The 22,512-nt window shown below is 35.4% G+C and overlaps 1 protein-coding gene across 1 annotated transcript in view; it reads right to left on the bottom strand.

The window, feature by feature from the left end:
• Positions 1–1,455: 1,455 nt before the first annotated feature.
• LOC128549458 (uncharacterized) overlaps positions 1,456–22,512 on the bottom strand; it is a 60,328-nt gene continuing 39,271 nt past the window's right edge. Inside the window, exon 2 of the mRNA XM_053526098.1 lies at positions 1,456–6,122. Coding sequence (XP_053382073.1) covers positions 5,656–6,122 — 467 coding nt within the window. The 3' untranslated portion in view covers positions 1,456–5,655. The remainder of the gene's footprint in view (positions 6,123–22,512) is intronic.

Here is a 22,512-nt window from a genome sequence, read left to right as displayed (position 1 = left end):
AACTTGACCTAGATTACATCAAGGCAATCATTCTGACCAAATTTCATGAAGATTAATTGAAAAATACAGCCTCTATCGCATACAGAAGGGTTTCCTTTGATTTGACCTAGTGACCTACTTTCAATGACCCATAATCAAACTCAACTTAGATTTTATCAAGGCAATCATTCTGAGGAAATTTCATGAATATCAATTGAAAAATACAGCCTCTATCGCATACACAAGGTTTTTCTTTGATTTGACCTAGTGACCTACTTCTTGAACCCAGATGACCCATATTTAAACTCGACCTAGACTTCATCAAGGCAATCATTCTGACCATATTTCATGAAAATCAATTGAAAAATACAGCCTCTATCGCATACACAATGCTTTTCTTTGATTTGACCTAGTGGCCTAGTTTTTGACCCCAGATGACCCCTTTTCAAACTCGGCCTAGATTTTATCAATGTAATCATTCTGACCAATATTCATGAAGATCAATTGAAAAATACAGCATCTATCGCATACACAAGGTTTTTCTTTGATTTGATCTAGTGACCTAGTTTTTGACCCCAGATGACCCATTTTCGAACTCGGCCTAGATTTTATCAAGGTAATCATTCTGACAAAATTTCATAAAGATCAGTTGAAAAATACAGCCTTTATCGCATACACAAGGTATTTCCCAGATTTGACCTAGTGACCTAGTTTTTGACCCCGGGTGACCCATTTTCAAATTTAGCCTAGATTTCATCAAGGTTATCATTCTGACAAAATTTCATGAAGATCAATTGAAAAATACAGCCTCTATCGTATACACAAGGTTTTTCTTTGACTTGACCTAGTGACCTAGTTTTTGACCCCAGATGACCCATTTTCGAACTCGGCCTAGATTTCATCAAGGTAATCATTCTGACCAAAATTCATGAAGATCAGTTGAAAAATACAGCCTCTATCGCATACACAAGCTAAATGTTGACGGACGACAGACAGACGACAGACAGACAGACGACGGACGCCGGACATCGAGCGATCAGAAAAACTCACCTGAGCATTGCTCAGATGAGCTAAAAATCGGATGATAACTGTTTGCCTTAGGGAGCGGACAAAGCTTAATTCGCAATTTTGAGCAATTTAAGGGCCATAATCCAAGAGTGCCAAGGGCGATTTGGCTGGTTATCAAACTTGTCCGAGATATTATACCAACAAACATTGTCAGCAAGTTTCGTGAAAATCGGATGAAAACTGTTTGATTTAGAGAGACATGATTTGGACGCCGAAAGCCCGCCCGCCCGTCCGCCGCCACGGGTGTTCACATAATAGCACCCCGCTCTTTTCAAGACGGGCGTATAAAAAGAAACGAGAGAAAAGCAAATATTTACACATTTTTGGGTAACGACTGCAACCACTTCCAAAATACGCAAACATTAAAAGTTGATATTCTCTTATCATAATATATATGTTAATGTTACATGTGTGCGTTATCATGTGTTACTCTAGTGCAACAAATGTAAACAACTTTTCCTCAAAGTACTCAAAGTATTAACCGAAACCATGACCATCGGATAAGAATGTTTTAACTTAGAAACCAAGCGCACACACTTATATGCTTTGATCAGAAATAAGAAAGTAGCTATCCCAGATTTTATTTCTATCATCGTGGTGTCGGAAGACGAAATACATTATCCAAGGGAAGAAATTCAGATCGACTCCTCGCATTTAGTAAATGGAGGAGTTGTCCCGTCCAATATGAAAAATATGGATATTTTGGTATAGCCAAATACGAGCAAAAATATGGCCTTTCCAGACAGTAGATTTCGGAAATTGTTATATAGACTTTAAAAGACTTTTATTGTATAGAATCACCTCGGTATTTTGGTTTGCATATCATATATTTTCAGACGTTTTCAATGTTATGACAGTGAACACCGATACGTGTTGGTTCGTTAGCTGCATGTGCAGTATTTATTCGGCCAAAAGGTAGTCTAGAATAAACAAAAGCACCGCAGTGCGGAGCATAAACGCCTTTGTTTCACTGAATAAAGTTTAAAATGCTAATTGTCCTAAAACTTTCAAAAATGTGTAATATTCCTTACATTGTTCATGTTCATTAAACCATTGTGGGATATCACACTGGGGCTGTTCGCGTGACTGTTGCATGTGCGTAGATTTTTCATACGTTCGTTTAAGGTACAGTCCAGCAGGTCAACAATTTTACAATATAATGTTCTTGAGGTTCCTAGTACTATTCCATCACACGATTAACATAGAAGATACATCAGTTTCCAAATTTGAAATGCTTGAATGTGTTTTACTATGTCAGTTTTACCACACAAAAAAATTACCACAATCCTCTTTTAACGTTTAGCATACGTTTTACTAAGTCCGACAAGTTCCAACTTTTGCTCTATTTCATTAACGCTTAACTTCCGCAGTCTAGTTGTTGACTTTTCCTAGCTTTCCTGTGTGGAATGATACGCTTAAAATGTTTTCATCAGAAATTTTGTGATGGTCACAATAATGCAATGAATACTTTAATTCTTTTATCAAACAGAGTACATACATAGTATATAATATGAAAAGTACTTATTTCACACTCAAGGTGGAGCAAGGATTTCTAATTTTCAATTATCTTCCGTGACAATTTTACATTTCTTTTTATCTCAAAGACGAGTTAGTGTCAGTCTTATCGTAAAATTATAAAATGAATTCACACGCTTATTTTTTTTATGAAAAGTCACAAATAGTTTCGTCGTGAATGGCTCATCAGTGTGTCTAAATATTTAATAATAAAAAAAAGGGAAGTAATTCGGATACGGCCACAATATATGCCCATACTTTTAAAAGTTTACCAACAACGTATGTTTACCTGCTGTTCATTATGAACGTTATGAAAGTTATTAAAGCTTGACCTTTCATAGAAACATCTATGAATTAGTCCGACATCGTCCCCAATGCATTTTCCAGTATTAACTCTTTGTTGATTTTTCTATTTTATTTCAATCATACGCACGTACAAACATCTGTAAGCCTGGTTTGCTAGTGCGGCAAGTAAAATGCAATAATTTGAATTCGAGAGGTAGCGAGCTCGATCCCTGTGCTTTTCAAGACAATTTGATAACAAAAAGTTTTCTTAATCAACAAATGATTCTTAAATCAGCTTTGGATTGTAGCAAAAAGAGTATGAGTATACGGTTAATAAAACACAATGTATGTAAGTAAGTGGTTCTACTCAGGCGTCTGCCTGTGCCTGATTCTATATTCATATATTTATTGTACAACTTGAATAGTCCTAACAAATATAAGAGTAAAGTGAAGTGTTTGTTGATTATAGTCACCCCTACTAAAAGGGGCATCTGTTCTAGCTTTTAAGACACTTACATATATTGACATGCCTTAGTTCCCGATTCCTATTTCTAATGCCAGGCACCAGACTGGTATGCAAACGGTAATTGGCGGTTTAGTTCCACTACAAACAGGGCTAGAGCCTAACGTAACTAAGGATCATTCTTTTGAATTGGTACATATATATGTATACTACCCTAAAATGAACCGTGTATATCCCTACATTCAACTCGTATATTTATTTAAGTAATACGTGAAATGTTCTAAGTATCACCGCGAGTTATCGTGGGAAATTTAGATACAAAAAAGTTGTATATCTAACAGGGGAACGTGATATAATTTTAACATTTCATTACTATTAAACTTAAGCAATGTATGTTTTAAATAAGTATTGATCAATGAGTCAAGGATCACATCAAAACGATTTTCTTTTATCTACTTCAATGATAAAACTCCTGAAATTCTACCGTTTTTAGAAGAAAATATCGCATGTTATGTTAAATGTTTTGTTTTAAGTCACACAGACAAACATTGGTACATATAGCGACTTTCTCTGTTATGATGAAAGAAGATGCCCCGGTTATAATTCAGACGCAGACAGACGCTTGAGTAGAACCAATGACTTTCAGTAAGCCAAAACTTCTACAATCTAGATGATGTTTCGAAACTACATTCGCGTGTGCCAGAAAGATTACCCACTTAGACATGGAAGCAACCGTGACAACATAACATATATTACGTTTGTTGATAACATTAAGCTCGTTAACACCAGTTCTTCTGTTATAGTCACTATCATATAGGGTAAAAGACTTAAAGAGATTTAAGTTATCGTTTCACGTAGCTTACTACATCATTTGAAAAAAATAAATATATTTGTTTGACAATATCGTTTAAAAAGAAATCAGTTTGTACATATTATTATTCCTATCGACAATTGATAGCTTAAATTACAAGAAAATGACTAACATTCATTGAAACAAGATGGCCATAATGGCCCTATATCGCTCACCTGTTATCATTGCACTTAAGGACAAGAAGGTCAAACAAGAGGGACATGAAGGCCCTGTATCCCTCACCTGACCTATTGACCTAAAGATCATCATGATTAACATTCTGACCAAGTTTCATTAAGATATGGTCATAAATGTGGTCTCCAAAGTGTTAACTAGCTTTTCCTTTGATTTGACCCCGTGACCTAGTTTTTGATCCAACATGACCCAGATTCGAACTTGACCTAAAGATCATCAAGTTTAATATTCTGACTAAGTTTCATGAAGATACAGTCATAAATGTGGCCTCTAGAGTGTTAACAAGCTTTTCCTTTGATTTGACCAGGTGACCTAATTTTTGACCCCACATAACACACATTCGAACTGGACCTAAACATCATCAAGTTTAACATTCTGACTAAGTTTCATGAAGATACAGTCATAAATGTGGCCTCTACCGTGTTAACAAGCTTTTCCTTTGATTTGACCTAGTGACCTAGTTTTTGAACCCAGCTGATCCAGATTTAAACTTGACCTAAAGATCATCAAGATTAATATTCTGACCAAGTTTCATTAATATATATATTAGTCATAAACGTGGCCTATACAGCGTTAACTAGCTTTTCCTTTGATTTGACCGGGTGACCTAGTTTTTGATTCTACATAATCCAGATTAGAACTGAACCTTTAGATCATCAATATTAACATTTTGAACAAGTTTAATGAAGATATAGTCATAAATGCGACCTCTACAGTGTTAACAAGCTTTTCCTTTGATTTGACCAGATGACCTAGTTTTTGACCCCAGATGACCCAATATAAAACTCGTCCAAGACTTTTTTAAGGATAACATTCTGACCAAGTTTCATTAAGATTGGGCCAAAATTGTGACCTCTAGAGTGTTAACAAGCTTTCCCTTTGATTTGACCTGGTGACCTATTTTTTATCCAAGGTAACCCAATATCGAACTCGTCCAAGATTTTATTAAGATTAACATTCTGACTCAGTTTCATTAAGATTGGGCCAAAAATGTGACCTCTAGAGTGTTAACAAGCTTTTCCTTTGATTTGATCTGGTGACCTAGTTTTTGACCCCAGATGAACTAATATCAAACTCGTCCAAGATTTTATTGAGGCTAGCATTCTGATTAATTTCATTAAGATTGGGTCAAAAATGTGACCTCTAGAGTGTTAACAGTCAAATTGTTGACGACGGACGGACGGACGACGGCGGACGCCGCACACAGTGTGATCACTAAAGCTCACCTTTGAGCACTTTGTGCTCAGGTGAGCTAATAAAAAGCTTTGACACTCAGCCATCACAACATGCACTGACAGATCTAGAATTTTACATTCCTAACATATAACATTCCCTCTTTTCTGTTTGTTTCCATATCAAAACATTTCAGATTACATGGCGCAGCACATCCGATTCCATAGAGTGCATCACAGATCGGTGTTGCAACGGAAAAGCCGTCATCTCCTCCTAGAAGCATTCCGACAGCAGTAAGTTCACTATCGCTATTAGATACGCTGAACACAAGTGATCCGGAGTCACCCTTTTCCGCAAAAGGACCACATCCTTCTATGTCATAAATCTGCATAAGGTTATCTAAGATCAGTTCAATATTTCCGGAATACATCAATGGTCCCTTTGCTATATCTGCTCCCAGAAATCTAAATTCTCCAATCCTTAAACGTGAAGAAGCACCATATTTTATAAGCCGGCTGTCTCTATTTTCCTTTATGTCGCTTGAATCATAAACCTTTCCCGAGGTAAATTGAAGTGTTTGATTTTCATCAAACCCTGTGAATAAAGAAATAAATATATTGATATTTATGGTAATAATTAATTTTATTCTATAAACATTATAGAGTGATTTTATACAAATTATGCACATTTCTGTACATTTTGTCATACGCGAAAAAGTGCGTCGTGGCGCGACCTTACAGGAAACCACAAAGACCCAGTCAGCTTTTATAAGCGGATTAAACAAGAGGGCCATGAACAAGAAGGTCCTCAGAAAAAATATCTAAGTCTAAAGGACAGGAACAACAAAGGAAAGAAATTTAACCAGAAAGAAAAAAAAATTCTTATAAAGTACAGATATGTTAAAATACACCTAAAAATTGGAGGTTCCATCCATGTTGTACCACAGAAACGTGGTCTCGGTTTTTCCCTACGGCCAATAATAAAAAAAATACTAAAAATAGGCTATTTATAGTAACGTAAAAGGGAAGTAATTCGAAAGAAAATTATTGTAAGAAAGAAGGATCTGCCAAATAAATCTGTTGACATAAATGAAATTTCAGATCAGTATCTTCATTAGTTACGGAGATATACCCATTTTAATTTGAAATAAAGGGAGGTAATTTGACATAAAATCAGTACATAGTTATCTACCCTGATTGGCTCGGTCCAACTAATGACAATAATGAAATTTCAAATAAGTCCTGTAAGTACTTACTGATATAAATCCATTTTGACTACAATCAGGGGAGGTTATCAGATATAAAATAACTCTGGAAGCTACGATTGGATCTGATTTGTCATGGAATCCAAGATTTATTGTTGTTGAAGTTATTTTGGAAGTTTGAATCAAATAAAACCATTAATGAAGTCTCTATATGGCTGCAAAAGCCAAAATAGCCAATATTGGACATTTAAGGGGCCATAACTCTGGAACCCATGATGGAATCTGGCCAGTTTAAGAAAGGAACCAAGATCTTGTGGTGATACAAGTTGTGTGCAAGTTTGGTTAAAATCAAATCATAAATGAAGCTGCTATTGTGCAGACAAGGTCAAAATAGCTAATTTTGGCCCTTTCAGGGGCCATAACTCTGGAACCCATTAGGGAATCTGGCCGGTTCAAGAAAGGAACTGAGATCTTATGGTAGTACAAGTTTTGTGCAAGTCTGATTAAATTCAAATCATAAATGAAGCTGCTATTGTGCAGACAATGGCAAAATAGCTAATTCTGGCCCTTTCAGGGGCCATAACTCTGGAACCCATAATGGAATCTGGCCAGTTCAAGAAAAGGAACCAAGATCTTATGGTGATACAAGTTGTGTGCCAGTTTGGTAAAAATCAAATCATAAATAAAGCTGCTATTGTGCAGACAAGGTCAAAATAGCTGATTTTGGCCCTTTCAGGGGCCATAACTCTGGAACCCATAACTGGATCTGGCCAGTTCAAGAAAGGAACCGAGATCTTATGGTGATACAAGTTGTGTGCAAGTTTGGTTAAAATAAAATCATAAATGAAACCACTATCGTGCAGACAAGAAATTGTTGACGGACGGACGGACGGACGGACGGACACACGACGGACGACGGACGAAGGGTGATCACAATAGCTCACCTTGTCACTATGTGACAGGTGAGCTAAAAAAAAACGTAATAAACTTTCCTTTACATTAATAAAGGCCTTAATATTTTAAATGAAATGCAGAATAGGTCTGCAAGGTTTTGGCAGTTTTATATTCTACAAGAGGTTACATATTGAAATAGAAAACGAAACAGAACAGAACAAGTGTTCAGCTTTAAACAACGTCACAGTAGGTATTATGAGCTGACATTTTAATACGTCTTATTAGAGCAATGTTGCCTCAAACAATAGACCCATCTCTATTTTTTCTGTTGATTACTTTAAATCTCTTTTTATATTAAAAGTGTCTCCGACTATTTTCTGTTTTTGTTATAAGCAAAACCGTAACGGAAATAATGCGACCCATGATGGGCTTGACAAATTAGATGTAATTTAGAGACCCTCTCCATAATGTTATATTAAAATAAAAATCACTATTCCTACTTTGATTTACTCAAATGAAAAGAACTTCAGAACATGCTTCAATTCTGAATCCTGCTAAAATGGAAATTTCTGCGAAGAAAATCTTGTAATCTGTAACAAAATGTATGAAACTCACATTTTTTGTAACGATGTATTGTTTTTCAAAGCAATTTGAAAAAGACTTGTGTATACATTTTGCTTACTTTAATGCATGTATGCATTGATATAGTTTTCTTCTTATAACATCATTTATCATGCGAGTTCTTAAAATTGCCCAGTCGTTTTTTAAATTTAAGCTGCAAATTGATACATTAATTTCTCTTTTACCTGAATGACAGTCCTGATGTTATTCGTTATATACATACATATGGAGGTGAAAGGTCAAATTTAAGTTTGTCCAGACCATAACTTTGACATGCACGGACCAAATTTGTTTATATTTCGCATGCATGTTTACCTCAATGAGAAGGAGTGTCATACACAAACTCAATGATTCTATCTCAAAGTTCAAGGTCGCAGTCCAGGGTTTTTTTTTATTCTATAGCAGAGGCCGAATATCGGCCTCGTCCCCCAGCCGAGGATTTCCCCCACAGCCAAGGATTTCCCCTACCGCAGTCGAAATTCCCCTACGTCCGAAATTCCCCCCTCCAAAATCGTAAACAAAGCAATGGAGATTACTCCCAGCGATTTTCCCGACCGAATATCGGACCCGTTCACAATTGCAGACGGTCTTTCACAATTTTCAATGGGTGTGAAAACCTTTAGAAATAGTAGAAAAATGTTAGAAGAGCGTTCAGTGGACCCGAGGTTCCGGTTTTGACCAGCAAAAAACCGATAAAAACTCGTATCTGACCCGCACATAATATGCCGTGGGCGTCTGCTTGTCTCGCGGTAATACTCTTTGATGCGTAACGAGTTCGAAAGCTCTGCCCCTTGTCAATCAAAATCCCAGTGAACTTCATACTGTTTGTCGACACCAGCGTAAGTATGACAGTAGGCGGAGCGTCGTATGTTAATTAGCTACTGACAGATGTCAATCACGCCACGCGCCGACTGACACGTGGTTATCATCAGTATGTAATATAGATGATTGATAAACAATGCAGCCTCAGATTATCGTGTTTGTACCTCTTGTTAATTAGCGGTAACAGCTTATGCTGTATTGTGTAATATGTGTTGTTAATTTAAAGTAATTATTTTATGTGCTTGATTCGATTAAATAAGCCGGTCGGCCTTTACGCAAATTTATTATCTTTGCCGAGGTATTTTGCTAGAGCAAAATAAAATATAAATGTTTTAAGTAATCAGATATTATAAGTATAGAATAGTTCTGGTGAAAAGATGAAATTTAAAACGGGTATTTTATGAAGAATTTTTAATGTTTGCTTTCGTTTTTTCATATTTGTCACACGTTTTCGCGATCGTGATTTTCGGGCTTTTTTATCCTTTCTTACAAGATTTTCTAGTACAATTGAAATAAAAAGCCAACAAAAGTATGCATTTAATAATAATATGATGACTCTTGCAAAAGCAACTCTTATTTTAAAGCATTTTTTTTTAATAAAAGCATGTGACCTTTAAATATTCAATGATTTGAGCATTTCAACTCACCCCACCCACCTTGTTACAATGATAAGTGAACATTAGTGCAAGCCCATCTATTGCTAAGTGACAGTGTGTATAGTTGCTAAAAGTTGCAAGAATATGTAATAAAAACATAGTTTAAAGTGTTTATTATGCATAATTGTAAATTCCCCCCTGAGTGAAAAAATCCCCCAAAACTGCTCGTCGCGCGCTATTTTCTTCCCCCAATGACAGGCTGGGGCCTCTTCCCCCAGTCGTAAAAAAAACCCCTGCAGTCGGAGGTCAAAGGTCAAGTTGAAGCTTGTTCGGGCATTTCCTCTCCAAGCATTCTGGGATTTTGATGTATCTTGGCATGAATGTTCACCTTTATGAAACGGAGTGTCATGCGCAAGAACCAGGTCCCTAGGCCAAAGGTCAACGTCACACTTAGAGGCCAAAGGTCAGTTACAAGAATGACATTGCCTGGAGCATGTCTTCTTTATGCACAAGGAGATTTTGATGTAATCTGGCACATCAAAACCGTGTTAAAATGGAACCTTAATTTTAAAATTACTTCTCTTTGTTTTTACTATAAATAGCTTATATTGTAACTTATTAATTACATGCCTGGGGAAAAAATGAGACCACATTTCTGTGGTACAACATGCATGTTACATCCATTTATGTTGGTGTATTTTGACCTGTACCTGGTAAGGAATTTTGTGGGGATTTATAATATATAGATTTTTATTTTATAACTGGTCAAAATATTCCATATGCAAATACAGGTTCTAGTGTAAATGAGTTCTGACACCGCCAAATAGAACAATAATGTTACTTCTTTAGACAGCTTGCGGGCTCGACATTCTGCCGGTGGGCATGCAGAATGTATTTCTAGTTACAGATCGTCTTTGCATACTGTAAAACAATTTACTTAAAGAGGAAGAGTTCCCTAAAGGTAAGATTATTTTACATGAAAGCAATCATTCAAGTTTTCATAGCGCTTGAATAGTTTTTCAAAATCTGCTAGCCAGACGCCCGATAGACAAATAAACAAACAGGAAAAAAAACCGATGTAAATAAGTAGGTTGATTTTGTCTTCAATTTTAGTTCAATCGAAGCAAAGTGTGAATGGGCATGGTTTACATTTACAACTTTTGTCTAATGACAATCGTTACGCTTTTAGAGAAATTGATTTGCTAGGATCGGTTTGATAGTTAGTAGTTACAAACCTCTTCCTTTGTTAGACAGAGGTCTATATTTTTCTGAAAGACTCTTTGCACAAAAGAATTCTCATGAAGAGGTCTAGCTGTTCTGACAAAGACCTGAGCACGTGAAAAAAGTGATGAAATAGCATCTATTAAACAAATAAATATGTTTCAATGACACGCTTTTATGGTGATTTTTTCATGCTTGACCATGATTTCATTATGGTAAATAAACGACTTTTCAAGAAAAACGTCAGTTCTTATATTAACATGTCTTGATATTAAAAGAACCTTGCATCATTAGGAAATATTCTAATATCCACATAAAGCCGTAAAAGATGAGAGGATAAAAAATGAATGTGAAATCAAACAATAGGTTAAAATAAAGAGTAACCGCTCTACCACTGAAGAAGACAAAAAAGATCTTAAAATTCATGGTTTTCCAGCATATTCCACTCAAAACATTATTTTCAGTTGAATACATTTAAACAAGAGGGCCATGAAGGCCCTGTATCAGTCACCTGACCTATTGACCTAAAGATCAACAAGATTAACATTCTGACCAAGTTTCATTAAAATATGGACATAAATGTGACCTCTAAAGTGTTAACTAGCTTTTCCTTTGATTTGACCAGGGTACCTAGTTTTTGTCCCCACATGACCCAGATTCGAACTTGACCTAAAGGTCAACAAGATTGACATTCTGACTAAGATTCATGAAGATATGGTCATAAATGTGGCCTCTACTGTGTTACCTAGTTTTTCTTTCGATTTGACCTGGTGACCTAGTATTTAATCCTACATAAACCAGATTCAAACTAGATCTTGAAATCATCAATAATAACATTCTGACCAAGTTCCATGAAAATACAAGCATGAATGCGGCCTCTACAGTGTTAAGAAGCTTTCCATTTTATTTGACCTGGTGACCTAGTTTTTGACCTCAGATGGCCAAATATCAAAGTTTTCCAATATTTTATTGCGGGTAACATTTTGACCAAGTTTCATTAAGATTAGGACAAGATTGTTACGTTTAGAGTGTTAACAAGCTTTTGACCTGGTGGCCTAGTTTTCGACCCTAGATAACCCTATATCAAACTTTTCCAAGATTTTATTGAGGATAACATTCTGACCAAGTTTCATTAAGATTGGGCTAAAATTGTGTCCTCTAGAGTGTTAACAAACTTTTCCTTTGATCTGACCTGGTGACCTAGTTTTTGACAACAGATAACCCAATATCAAAGTCTTTCAATATTTTATTAAGGGTAACATTCTGACTAAGTTTCATTAAGATTGGGCCAAAATTGTGACCTGTATAGTGTTAACAAGCTTTTCCTCTGATTTGACCTGGTGAGCCAGTTTTTGACCCCAGATGACCCAATATCGAACTCGTCAAAGATATTACTTAGAGTAACATTCTGAACAAGTTTCATTAAGATTGGGCCAAAATTGTGACCTCTAAGCTGTTAACTGTCAAATTGTTGCCAACGCCGACGCCGACGCCGACGCCGACGACGGACGGAGGGACGACGGACACAGGGCGATCACAAAAGATCACCTTTTAGCACATTGTGCTCCGGTGAGCTAAAAAATGGAATATTAAGCAACACAGATTTTAATAATATGCAAGGGCTGGTGTCAGTTTGAACCTTTTCAATTGTCCTCAGTGTGTTTTATAATTATGAGCCCCTCTTATACTTTTGGTGTTTTGTGACCAAAATGTGCATAATTTGCTCTACAAAAATGAAAGTAATTTTTACTTTTCTGAGGTTCCATATTTTCTACCGATATCGAAATAATGTTTTGGTAGGCAGGCGATTATTATCCTGCATAAACGTTTCAGGTAATATTTGATGGGGGAACATACATTCCCGGTCTTACATGTACACTATTACAACATCCCACACCTATATAAACTATAAAGTACCAGAAAATTATCAGGCAATAACTTCTACGAATAAACATAACTAAAGTAACATTAATTCTTTATCTGTATCGTTTTGTGTAAGGACAATGTTTCTGTCTTCAAGTTTCTTATATGGATCTAATGCGTGCGATAAAATTTCGTCAGAATCAAAACCACTAGACATTTTGAAAAGAATTGACTCTATGCAAGTCGGATATCGACCTCGCTCGTACATCGGTCTTTCTCTGTAGGGAAGACCTGCACACGAGCATCTCGAAACACCTCGGTGTTTACAAGAAGCCAATGCAACCGCGCAGGGCTTTCCTATAGAGAAGGACCTCGTACTCGGTCGATATCCTATACAAATAAAGGAAAAATGAACATCGAGGTTTTTACCTAGCGGGGTATTTGTTCATCTGGCGTCGGGATAGCCAATTATCCAATATATGGAAATATGAAAATTAAAATTACAAAATACGGAGGCAGCGATGGCACTATTTACGACGTCATTTACACAGTGCTGAATAATTAATGTTACAAATACCCTTATAAATATATTGATACAAGATGCAATTTTGTGCCTTTTAGGACTTTGAGTTTATAAATGGCTTAAGCAGTGTCATCAATCTCGTATTTCGTATTATAATGACCTTTAGATTGATCTTACAAATAGTATTATGAGTCATGTCTAGCTACAAGAAAGCAAACGACAGTTAATAATACCATATCTATTCAAAGGCATTTACAAATATATTATTCAAACAGTCCTCGCACCATCAAATAGGAAAGCGAAAAACTGTAAAGAGGTCAGCCGCGAACCATGCACTGTGCTTTAGGATTTTCGCATTTAATCTTCGTTTGATACTTTTTCGGCGACGCCGTCTTAATTCGTTTTCGTTACCTATGCCACGTGACTTCAATTTGCAAATCAAACTGCTTGATAACGCATTATAGATAATTTATCAAAATGGAATATTTATGCAACACTCTGTCTGATTGGACGAGAGTGTCAATTTCTTTCACTCTGTTGATTGTGCTACGCTGAGTGAAATGTAGACAAAGCGTTTATCCTAAATGACGCTGTTCACAGTTTTAAAGCTAACTTTGGCTCAGTATATTTAGCAAGAATATTGATATATCTCAAAATGATAAGTAAGTTTAATAAATATGATAAAAACCATATATCAAATTAAAGAAAGAGCTGAATACGGTCTGCGTATCACATGAATAAGGGTGTGATAAGAGTCTTTTATGTAGAGAAGTGCTTTTTAAAAGATTTTCCTTGTTACAATTGTCGTCTGTATATGAAAAGGTTTCTTGCTTTTGTGACTTATTCAGGTTGCATATTAAAATGACTACTTGTTTGCTTTGATATATTTGTTATAAATTATTTAACTGATTTATTATATATGAATATTTTTCTTTAGTATCTTATGCAAATATTGAACTCAGTTGAAATCTGTTTTATTATATATATGCTATATAATGATTGAATCTCGTTACACTGAAATGAAGGTACACTGCATACAGTTTATCTATGTGATATGACTATGGTCAAACTTTGCTTATGAAACAGAAATATTGAAATAATTACAAATGTATGTTTTGCTTGACCTTCACTTTTTTTATAGGTGTGACGTCATTGTTCAAAGATTTATGAATAGCGAATATGCTATTTGTTATAGCAGGATGAGTTGGCCTATTTTAGAAATAGATAAAAATAATAAATAAAAAATCCTTTAATTGATTTTTTCTCATGTATTCTAATCAAACTTGATTTGTAGCATCTTTATTAGGCCCGCAGCCAACTTTGTTCAGCTGGGACATTTGACCCCTTTTAGGGGCTGCTAGAGCTAAAACTAGAATTGCCTTTATACAGCGTCTCATGAACAGCTTGGTGGATCTTTGTCATACTTGGTCTGGAGCATCATTATAAGATCCTCTTCCAAATTTATTTATATAGGAACTTGGGCCCTATAAGGGACCACTATAGCTAAAAGTAGATATGCCTTTCTTCGCATTAACCACTAAAATGTAATGGATTTTTATCAAACTCGATGTGTAACAATATCGTAAGGTCTCCTGCTATTTTGTTACAAATGGGGATAGGGACCAATTTAGCTAAAAATATAAACACGTTTAATGACCTCTTCTCATGAACCGCTTCATGAATCTTCATCAAACTACTGCTGTAATTATTCGTCTAAGGATAAACGAAACAAAATTGCAACCCTACGAAACCTTTGCGAAAAATTAGAAGAGAACCATTTAAATTGTTAAAGTGCGGTGTTTAGTTTTGCAATTTGAAAAATGTTAGATGAAAGATGAATGTTAGATGAAAAATTCATAAACTTCTTTCCTTATTACAATTCGCCGACCATCATTTTTAAAGATATTTCTTGTTTAAACTGTTTCATAATTATTTGATTAAAATGAGTATATGTTTAATTTTTCGAAGTTTTTAATCTACAATACCATAGGTTTTAGAAGAATTTATGGTTTATTTTATAATTTGTCATAAGTGCGAATCATCTGTGGTTAAACATTTTCTGTGTACCGTTTACAGGTCATTTGTTGACTATTCGAATCTTACTATTGATTTGGAAAAACATTACAGTCCAATTACTATCTCCTCCGTGAAAAATAATCAAGCTTAAGGATAAATCTTTTATCAGTGTCACCGTTTTTAATAAACAACCCTTACTCCTATATGTACCACCCAGAAATAACAATGGTTCCCCGTACTTGATTGCTTATACCGCCTTTAGGACCTTTACTCTTTGTTGATTTTTGCAGTTTTGATTTAATGAAACCTGCATTTTCCATAGTTTTGCTCCCTAATTTAATTTACATAGCTGACAGTCCATTAACTGACTTTTTGATTTAAATAGCGATGGCCTCAATAGCAGTAGTTGTTGCTTTTGGAATGTTCCCGGAAAACATTATTATTAAGATTATTCGGTAGGCAGTATAAAGACATTTTATATATGCGGTCATTTACCACTTTTTGTACTCTCATATGCAATTTATTTATTTATTTTGCTGGATTTAACGTCGCACTGACACAAGTATAGGACAGAGGGAGACTTCCAGCTTTGATGGTGTTGGAAGACCCCATCACGAGATGAAGTGTAGGCTGGTTCCTTATTCTTTTTTTAAATAAAGAATAACTTAAGGAGCTAGTTGCCAATTTCTTATTTGTAGAACACTAGGTAAAAGCAGTGAGATAACAATCCTTACTCTGTTCAGCAGCATAAAATGAAAACACTAGATCATAGCACGAGTGATTAAAATCGATTAACGGAACGCTTTCAAGCGCGAGTAAGGATAATAATCTCACTGCTTCTACCATGTCGTCTTCGATATGTCCAGTTCCTTATCCAAACGTTGTACCTCTATCTTGTGTCATACTCGCTCATAATGGAAAATACAGCTTATAATAGGCGTTAAGTTGGTCTGAAGTTTGCATATTGCAGTTCGCAGTCCGAATTGCAATCTGTTTTGCATTTTGTATTTAGCAGTTCGAATTGCAAACTGCAAACTGTTTTGCATTTTGCAGTTCGAATTGCAAAATGGATTTTTATTTTGCAATACAAGATGTATATGATCCATAATTTGCTTTCCAAGAAAGATGTTAATGACGGTTTTGAAACATTAACAGGAGGGCAAAGAAGGCCCTAGGTCGCTCACCTGAGAAACACACCATAACACACCATAACAGTGTAAACATGTTTGACCTAGTGATTTCATGGAAACAAATATTCTGACAAATTATCATTAAAATTGGAGCAAAAATCTTGTGTATAAATAAGTATTTTCTTTGATTGGACCTGTGACATACTTTTTGACCCCAGAGTACGAGACCTATATTCGAACTTGACCTAGATTTCATCAAGACTATCATTCTGACCAAATTTCATGAAGATCAATTGAAAACTACAGCCTCTATCGCATACACAAGATTTTTCTTTGATTTGACTTAGTGACCTACTTTTTGACCCAAGATGACCCATTTCTAAACTCGGCCTAGATTTCATTAAGGTTATTATTTTGACTTAATTTCAGGAAGATCAATTGAAAAATACAGCCTCTATCGCAAATAGAAGCTTTTCCTTTGATTTGATCTAGTGACCTACTTTTTGATCCCAGATGACCCATATTTTAACCTGACCTAGATTCTATCAAGGCAATCATTCTGACCATAATTCATGAAGATTAATTGAAAAATACAGCCTCAATTGCATACACAAGTTTTTTTCTTTGATTTGACCCAGTGACCTAGTTTTTGACCCCAGATGACCCGTTTTCGTACTCGGCCTACATGTCATCAAGGTAATCATTCTGACCAAAATTCATGAAGATTAATTGAAAAATACAACCTGTATCGCATACACAAGGTTTTTCTTTGATCTGACCTAGTGACCTACTTTTTGACCCTAGATGACCCTTTTTCAAACTCAGCCAGATTTTATCAAGGTAATTATTCTGACCAAAATTCATGAAGATTAATTGAAAAATACAGCCTCTATCGCATACACAAGGTTTTTCTTTGATTTGGCCTAGTGACCTAGTTTTTGACCCCAGATGACCCATTTTCGAACTCGGCCTAGATTTCATCGAGGTAATCATTCTGACTACTAGTAAAATTCATAAAGATTAATTGAAAAATACAACCTCTATCGCATACACAAGGTTTTTCTTTGATTTGACCTAGTGACCTAGTTTTTGATCCCAGATGACCCATTTTCAAACTCGGCCTAGATTTTATCAAGGTAATCATTCTGACCAATTTTCATGAAGATCAGTTGAAAAATTCAGCCTCTATCGCATACACAAGCTAAATGTTGACAGCCGACGGACGCATTGCTCAGGTGAGTTAAAAAGGGCGGTCTCCATAAGGCTGTTTTCCTGGTACAAACAGATTTTGATATATTTTTGCTAACAGATAGCCTTATGAATGGGCCTTACATCCCATAAATAGCTGGCCAATCGGAGCTTTAGTTTTGAGTGAATTATGTCTTAAGTGTGGGTGGGGTAATTCCATACTTGTCCTGCCTTACATAACAAATAGGTGAATTTCTATGTTTTTATATCAGCTGAACTAAACGTAAAGGGGTATAATGTGTACACTATAATCATATACTGACATGATGTAGGACATTTGATTCTGCAGCATAATTTTACAAAAATATGCCACTTCATATGCAGTTTGTAGAATCTTACACATTTTGCATCTACCAACTTTGCGGAAAACCACAACATTTCTTGATACAAGAAGAGAGACAAATCCTATTTATTGAGAATATTTGTTGATGACTAGACATTGCATAATTATGGGGATTTTTCTATGAAGTGACTTATTTGCCCTTGACTGCAGAAAAAGACATAAGAAAAAATGCAGAAAACGCCAAAATTTCTTATTTCACAATTTCAATTCATTTATGTGTAAAGGTAGCCGCTGTTCAATGAAATTACTGTACTTGACTCTTAAAATTATATTTTAATTCTCAGTTGCTATTAATTTGATACTGTAACACAGCTTTTACACTCTCTTAGCGTTGCTGTACTGTAGAAAGTAATGGGGAAAAGATACAGACTTTGCAATCAAATATAAAAGCCTGGTGTATATTTACTCCTTGTGTTATGTTTTCTGTTTCAATTTTCTGACATTTCATCGTCTTTATGTTATTCTGCATTACCATCACGTGAGGAGTTATGCACTTTCGGTGTCACATACCTCAGATGCAGCATCTGTCAAAGCTATCATGAGTTTGTCATGTGTTTTGAGGTGGCTTTATTTTTGCTTGTGACATTCAAAACTTAAATAATAAGTAATAATAATGCCTGTTTTTATCAATATGTTAGTTCTCTGTTTTGGCGAAAGCTTTGTCATATTGGCAGATTTATTTCTATGTCTGTCTTTTTGACACAAAAGGACTTCACAGAAGAAGGGGATGATGGTGGATCTAGTTCTAAAGTGCTGGCATTATTATTTGATTGCCGTTCCCTTAAGATGGTGTTAGGCAAGGAGGAAGCTTGAATCCCGTAACATTTATCACAATATCTTGTTCATTCAATTTTCTTAGTCGGGACGAACGCCCATATCTGACTTTACAGCCTTTGCAGATTTTGCCTCTTGACTTTGCCACATCATATTGAAAACAAAATGTATACACATATAAACTTGTTTTATATATGCAAAACAATAACCTCCTAGGTTCCAAATTCAGTTCTTTTGAATTAAAGTATTAACAGTGTATAACTACAAGCAGGTTATAAAATATTGTATAAATGAAGCCAAAACAGATTCCTTGTTGAAATATTATAATAATACACCAATGGTATCCGATGAAGCAAGGTCAAGAAGGAATTCAAAACATATTTTAAACAGCTCCTTATATCTACCAGAGCATATAAGGTAATGGTTTTCATAGCATGTGTTATGCAAAATAAAAAAAAAAAAACTGCCAAATAAACAAGAAACAATTTTTCAATTGGTGCTAGAGATGAACAAAACTTTGGAGCAAATGTCAGGAGAGAAAGTCTCTTCCAGCAAAACACTCTTCGTAATATATCTCAATAGATAAGAAAATACAGATATATGTACCAAAATCACTGTGGACTTTTTCTCTGAACAATCTAAAGATGTTGCAACTTTGTTGAAGGTAAAGATTTTATTTTCATTACTGTAAAAAGAGGTAAATTAATTGGACACTGGGCCTAAAGTGATACCTGCAAAATTGTAAAAATCACTATGCATTTATTCCTTTGTCATGTTTGTTGTGACAGATCCTTATTCAAACAAGGCAGATATCCGAACACCACATTACTGAAGATGTACCACAAGCATTTGCTAAATAAAGAAATGAAAACTTAGTTTGTATTTGACAATACAACATAAAGGTTTAAATGTATAAAGAGTTAGATGTATATCTTAAAGCTGTGTTCAAGGCAGAAGATACTAAAATGAATCTTTGAATCAGGTATTTTTGTTTGCTGACATTTCTGTATGCCTTTACTAGTAGAGAGATTTATAGAGAACTGACAACATCAGATGAATAGAAGATTATCACTTTTTATGAAAGTGATGAATAACAAGAGCTGTCACAGGAGACAGCGCACTCGACTTTTTCGATGCTGGTTAGTAAAACTCGGCACATTTGAAGAAACTGAAGCTGTTACTGGAGTGACTCCAATGATGGATGAAGATATTGCACAATAGCCTGAGTCAAAAATATTAAATAATAACAGAGGTAAAGATAAAGTGTATCAAAACACTATATAGGTGTATTCTAAGCAAAAGGGGGAGGGGGGCCATGATTTATCAAATATTGGTGCAAAAGTTATGCACCTTGTGTCATATGATGTGGGTGACGATGTGGGACAACTAATTCAGTTTTGAATTAAATATGCATTTCATAATAACTGAGATATAGTGAAAATGCACCAAATTAGCCGTAAATTCTAAGTAAACGGGGCTTAATTCATGAAACAATTGTGCCAAAGTTATGCACCTTGTGTCATATGATGTGGGCAATGATGTTGAACAATAATTTTAAGTTTAAATCAGATCCATTTAGTAATAACAGAGATAGAGAGAACGTGCTTCAAAACTTTAACCTGAAATTCTAAGTAAAAAGGGGGAACAAATTATGAAGACTTTTGCTAGAGTTATGTACCTTATGTCATATGATGCGGATGATGATGTTGAACAACTACTTTAAGTTTGAATCATATTAATTCAGTAATAACAAAGAGTGAAAGTGCGTCAAAACTTTAACCTGAAATTCTAATTAAAAAGGGGGATAATTCATGAAAAAGTGAAAAGACTTATGCACCTTGTGTCATATGATGTGGGTGATGATGTTGAACAACTATTTTAAGTTTGAATCAAATCCATTTGGTAATAACAGAGTCAGAGTGAAAGTGCATCAAACCTTTAACCTGAAAATCTAAATGAAAAGGGGGATAGATAATGCAAAAATGGTACCAGAGTTATGGCCCTTAGGTCAGATGATCCGGATGATGATGAGGAAAAACTATTTTCAATCAAATCCATTAAGCAATTACAGAGATAAGTAGAAAAAAATAGAAAGTGTAAAATTTACTTTAACCAAGGTGGGGGAAGACGCCGACACCAGGTCGAGTAGGATAGCTCTCCTTATACTTCGTATAGCGGAGCTAAAAATGATTTTTTAATTAAATACAGTATGATTCATTGAGCCCGAATTATTTTAGCACATAAATGGACTGAAATTCTGAAATAAGAAAATTTGGTATTTTCTGCATTTTCCTCATGTCTTTTTTCTGCAGTTAAGGGCAAATAAGTCACTTCACAGGCAATGCACAGAAAAATCCCCATAAATCTGCAATACTTAGTCATTATACACTTTTAGAAAAGATTTTATTGCCATTAAAGTATTTTCATTTTCTGTGTTTTGTTCCTTCTCCGACTTTTGAAAAAAGAACCAGTTCCTAATTCCTTATTCGATTCATCGTTTTTTCTTACTCACGATATAAGGAAACGTGTTCTTTTCAAGTCCATGAGTGTTTAAACCGCAAGTAAGGATTATTTTCTCATTGCTTGTACCATCTCGACTTGGAGAAGTCCAGTTCCTTATTTGAACTTTGATACCCTATTTCATATATTACTCTCTCATATCCGTGAAAAGTACCACTTATATCCTTAAAACAGTTCAAGAAGAATATAGCGTAATAGGGTTTTTCTATAATTATAATATAGGATTTCGGCACATAAATAGTTAAACTTCTTATAGTGTTTTTTTAGATTTAAATTCTAGTTGTAAAAGCAGGTTCCGGGACATCAAACAATTTAATTTCTTTCGATATTTTCAAGTAGAACTAGAGATGCTTTTGAGAAAAGCGCTCGTCTCCCACAACTGCCCCTGTGAAAAATGTCTAATTTCTCTAGATGGTTTAGACGAGTGGATCAAACTATATGGTCTGGACGAGTGGATCCGATCAGTAAATCAAGGGCCATAAATCAAAAGTGCCTGGGGGATTTGACTAGTTATCGAACTGGGCTAAGGTCATATGGCCAAACACATTTTGTTTAAGTATAGTGAAGATCGGATGAGAAATGTTCGACTTAGCGGAAAAAAGTAAAAGGGCGGATTTTTTGGTAATTCAAGGGCTGTAACTCCAACTCGACCGATTTGGATAGTTAATAAACTTAGCCGAGGTCTCATGGTTAAACACATTTTGTTCAAGTCTAATTAAGATCGGATGAGAAATGTTCGACTTAGAGTGCGGACAAGAGTAGGGAGGTCGATGTTTCGGTAATTCGAGGGCCGTAGCTCAAAGATGCCAAGAGTTAAAAGGTCGAATTGTTCGGTAATTCAAGGGCCGTAACTCCAAAATGCCTGGGCGGGTTTGGCTAGTGATCGAACTTGGCCGAGATATCATGGTCAAACACATTTTGTTCAAGTTTGGTGAAGATCGGATGAGAAATGATTGACTAAGAGTGCTGACAAGAGTAAAGAGGCCAAGTTTTGGTAATTAAAGGGCCATAACTCCAATACGCCTGGACCGATTTAGCTAGTTATCAAATTTCAGCGAGGTCTTATGTTCAAACACATGTTGTTTAAGTTTAGTGAAAATCGGATGAGAAGTGTTCGACTTAGAGTGCGGACAAGCTTTGTGACACACACATACATGTAAACGCAACCAGTCGGGGATGTAAGCTATAAACCTACCAACTGGGAACTTC

Source organism: Mercenaria mercenaria, chromosome 16 (genome assembly GCF_021730395.1).
Source record: "Mercenaria mercenaria strain notata chromosome 16, MADL_Memer_1, whole genome shotgun sequence".
NCBI classification, from domain to species: Eukaryota; Metazoa; Mollusca; class Bivalvia; order Venerida; family Veneridae; genus Mercenaria; species Mercenaria mercenaria.
The sequence above is the reverse complement of the archived record's forward strand: the minus strand, read 5'-3'. Positions and strand labels throughout refer to the sequence as shown.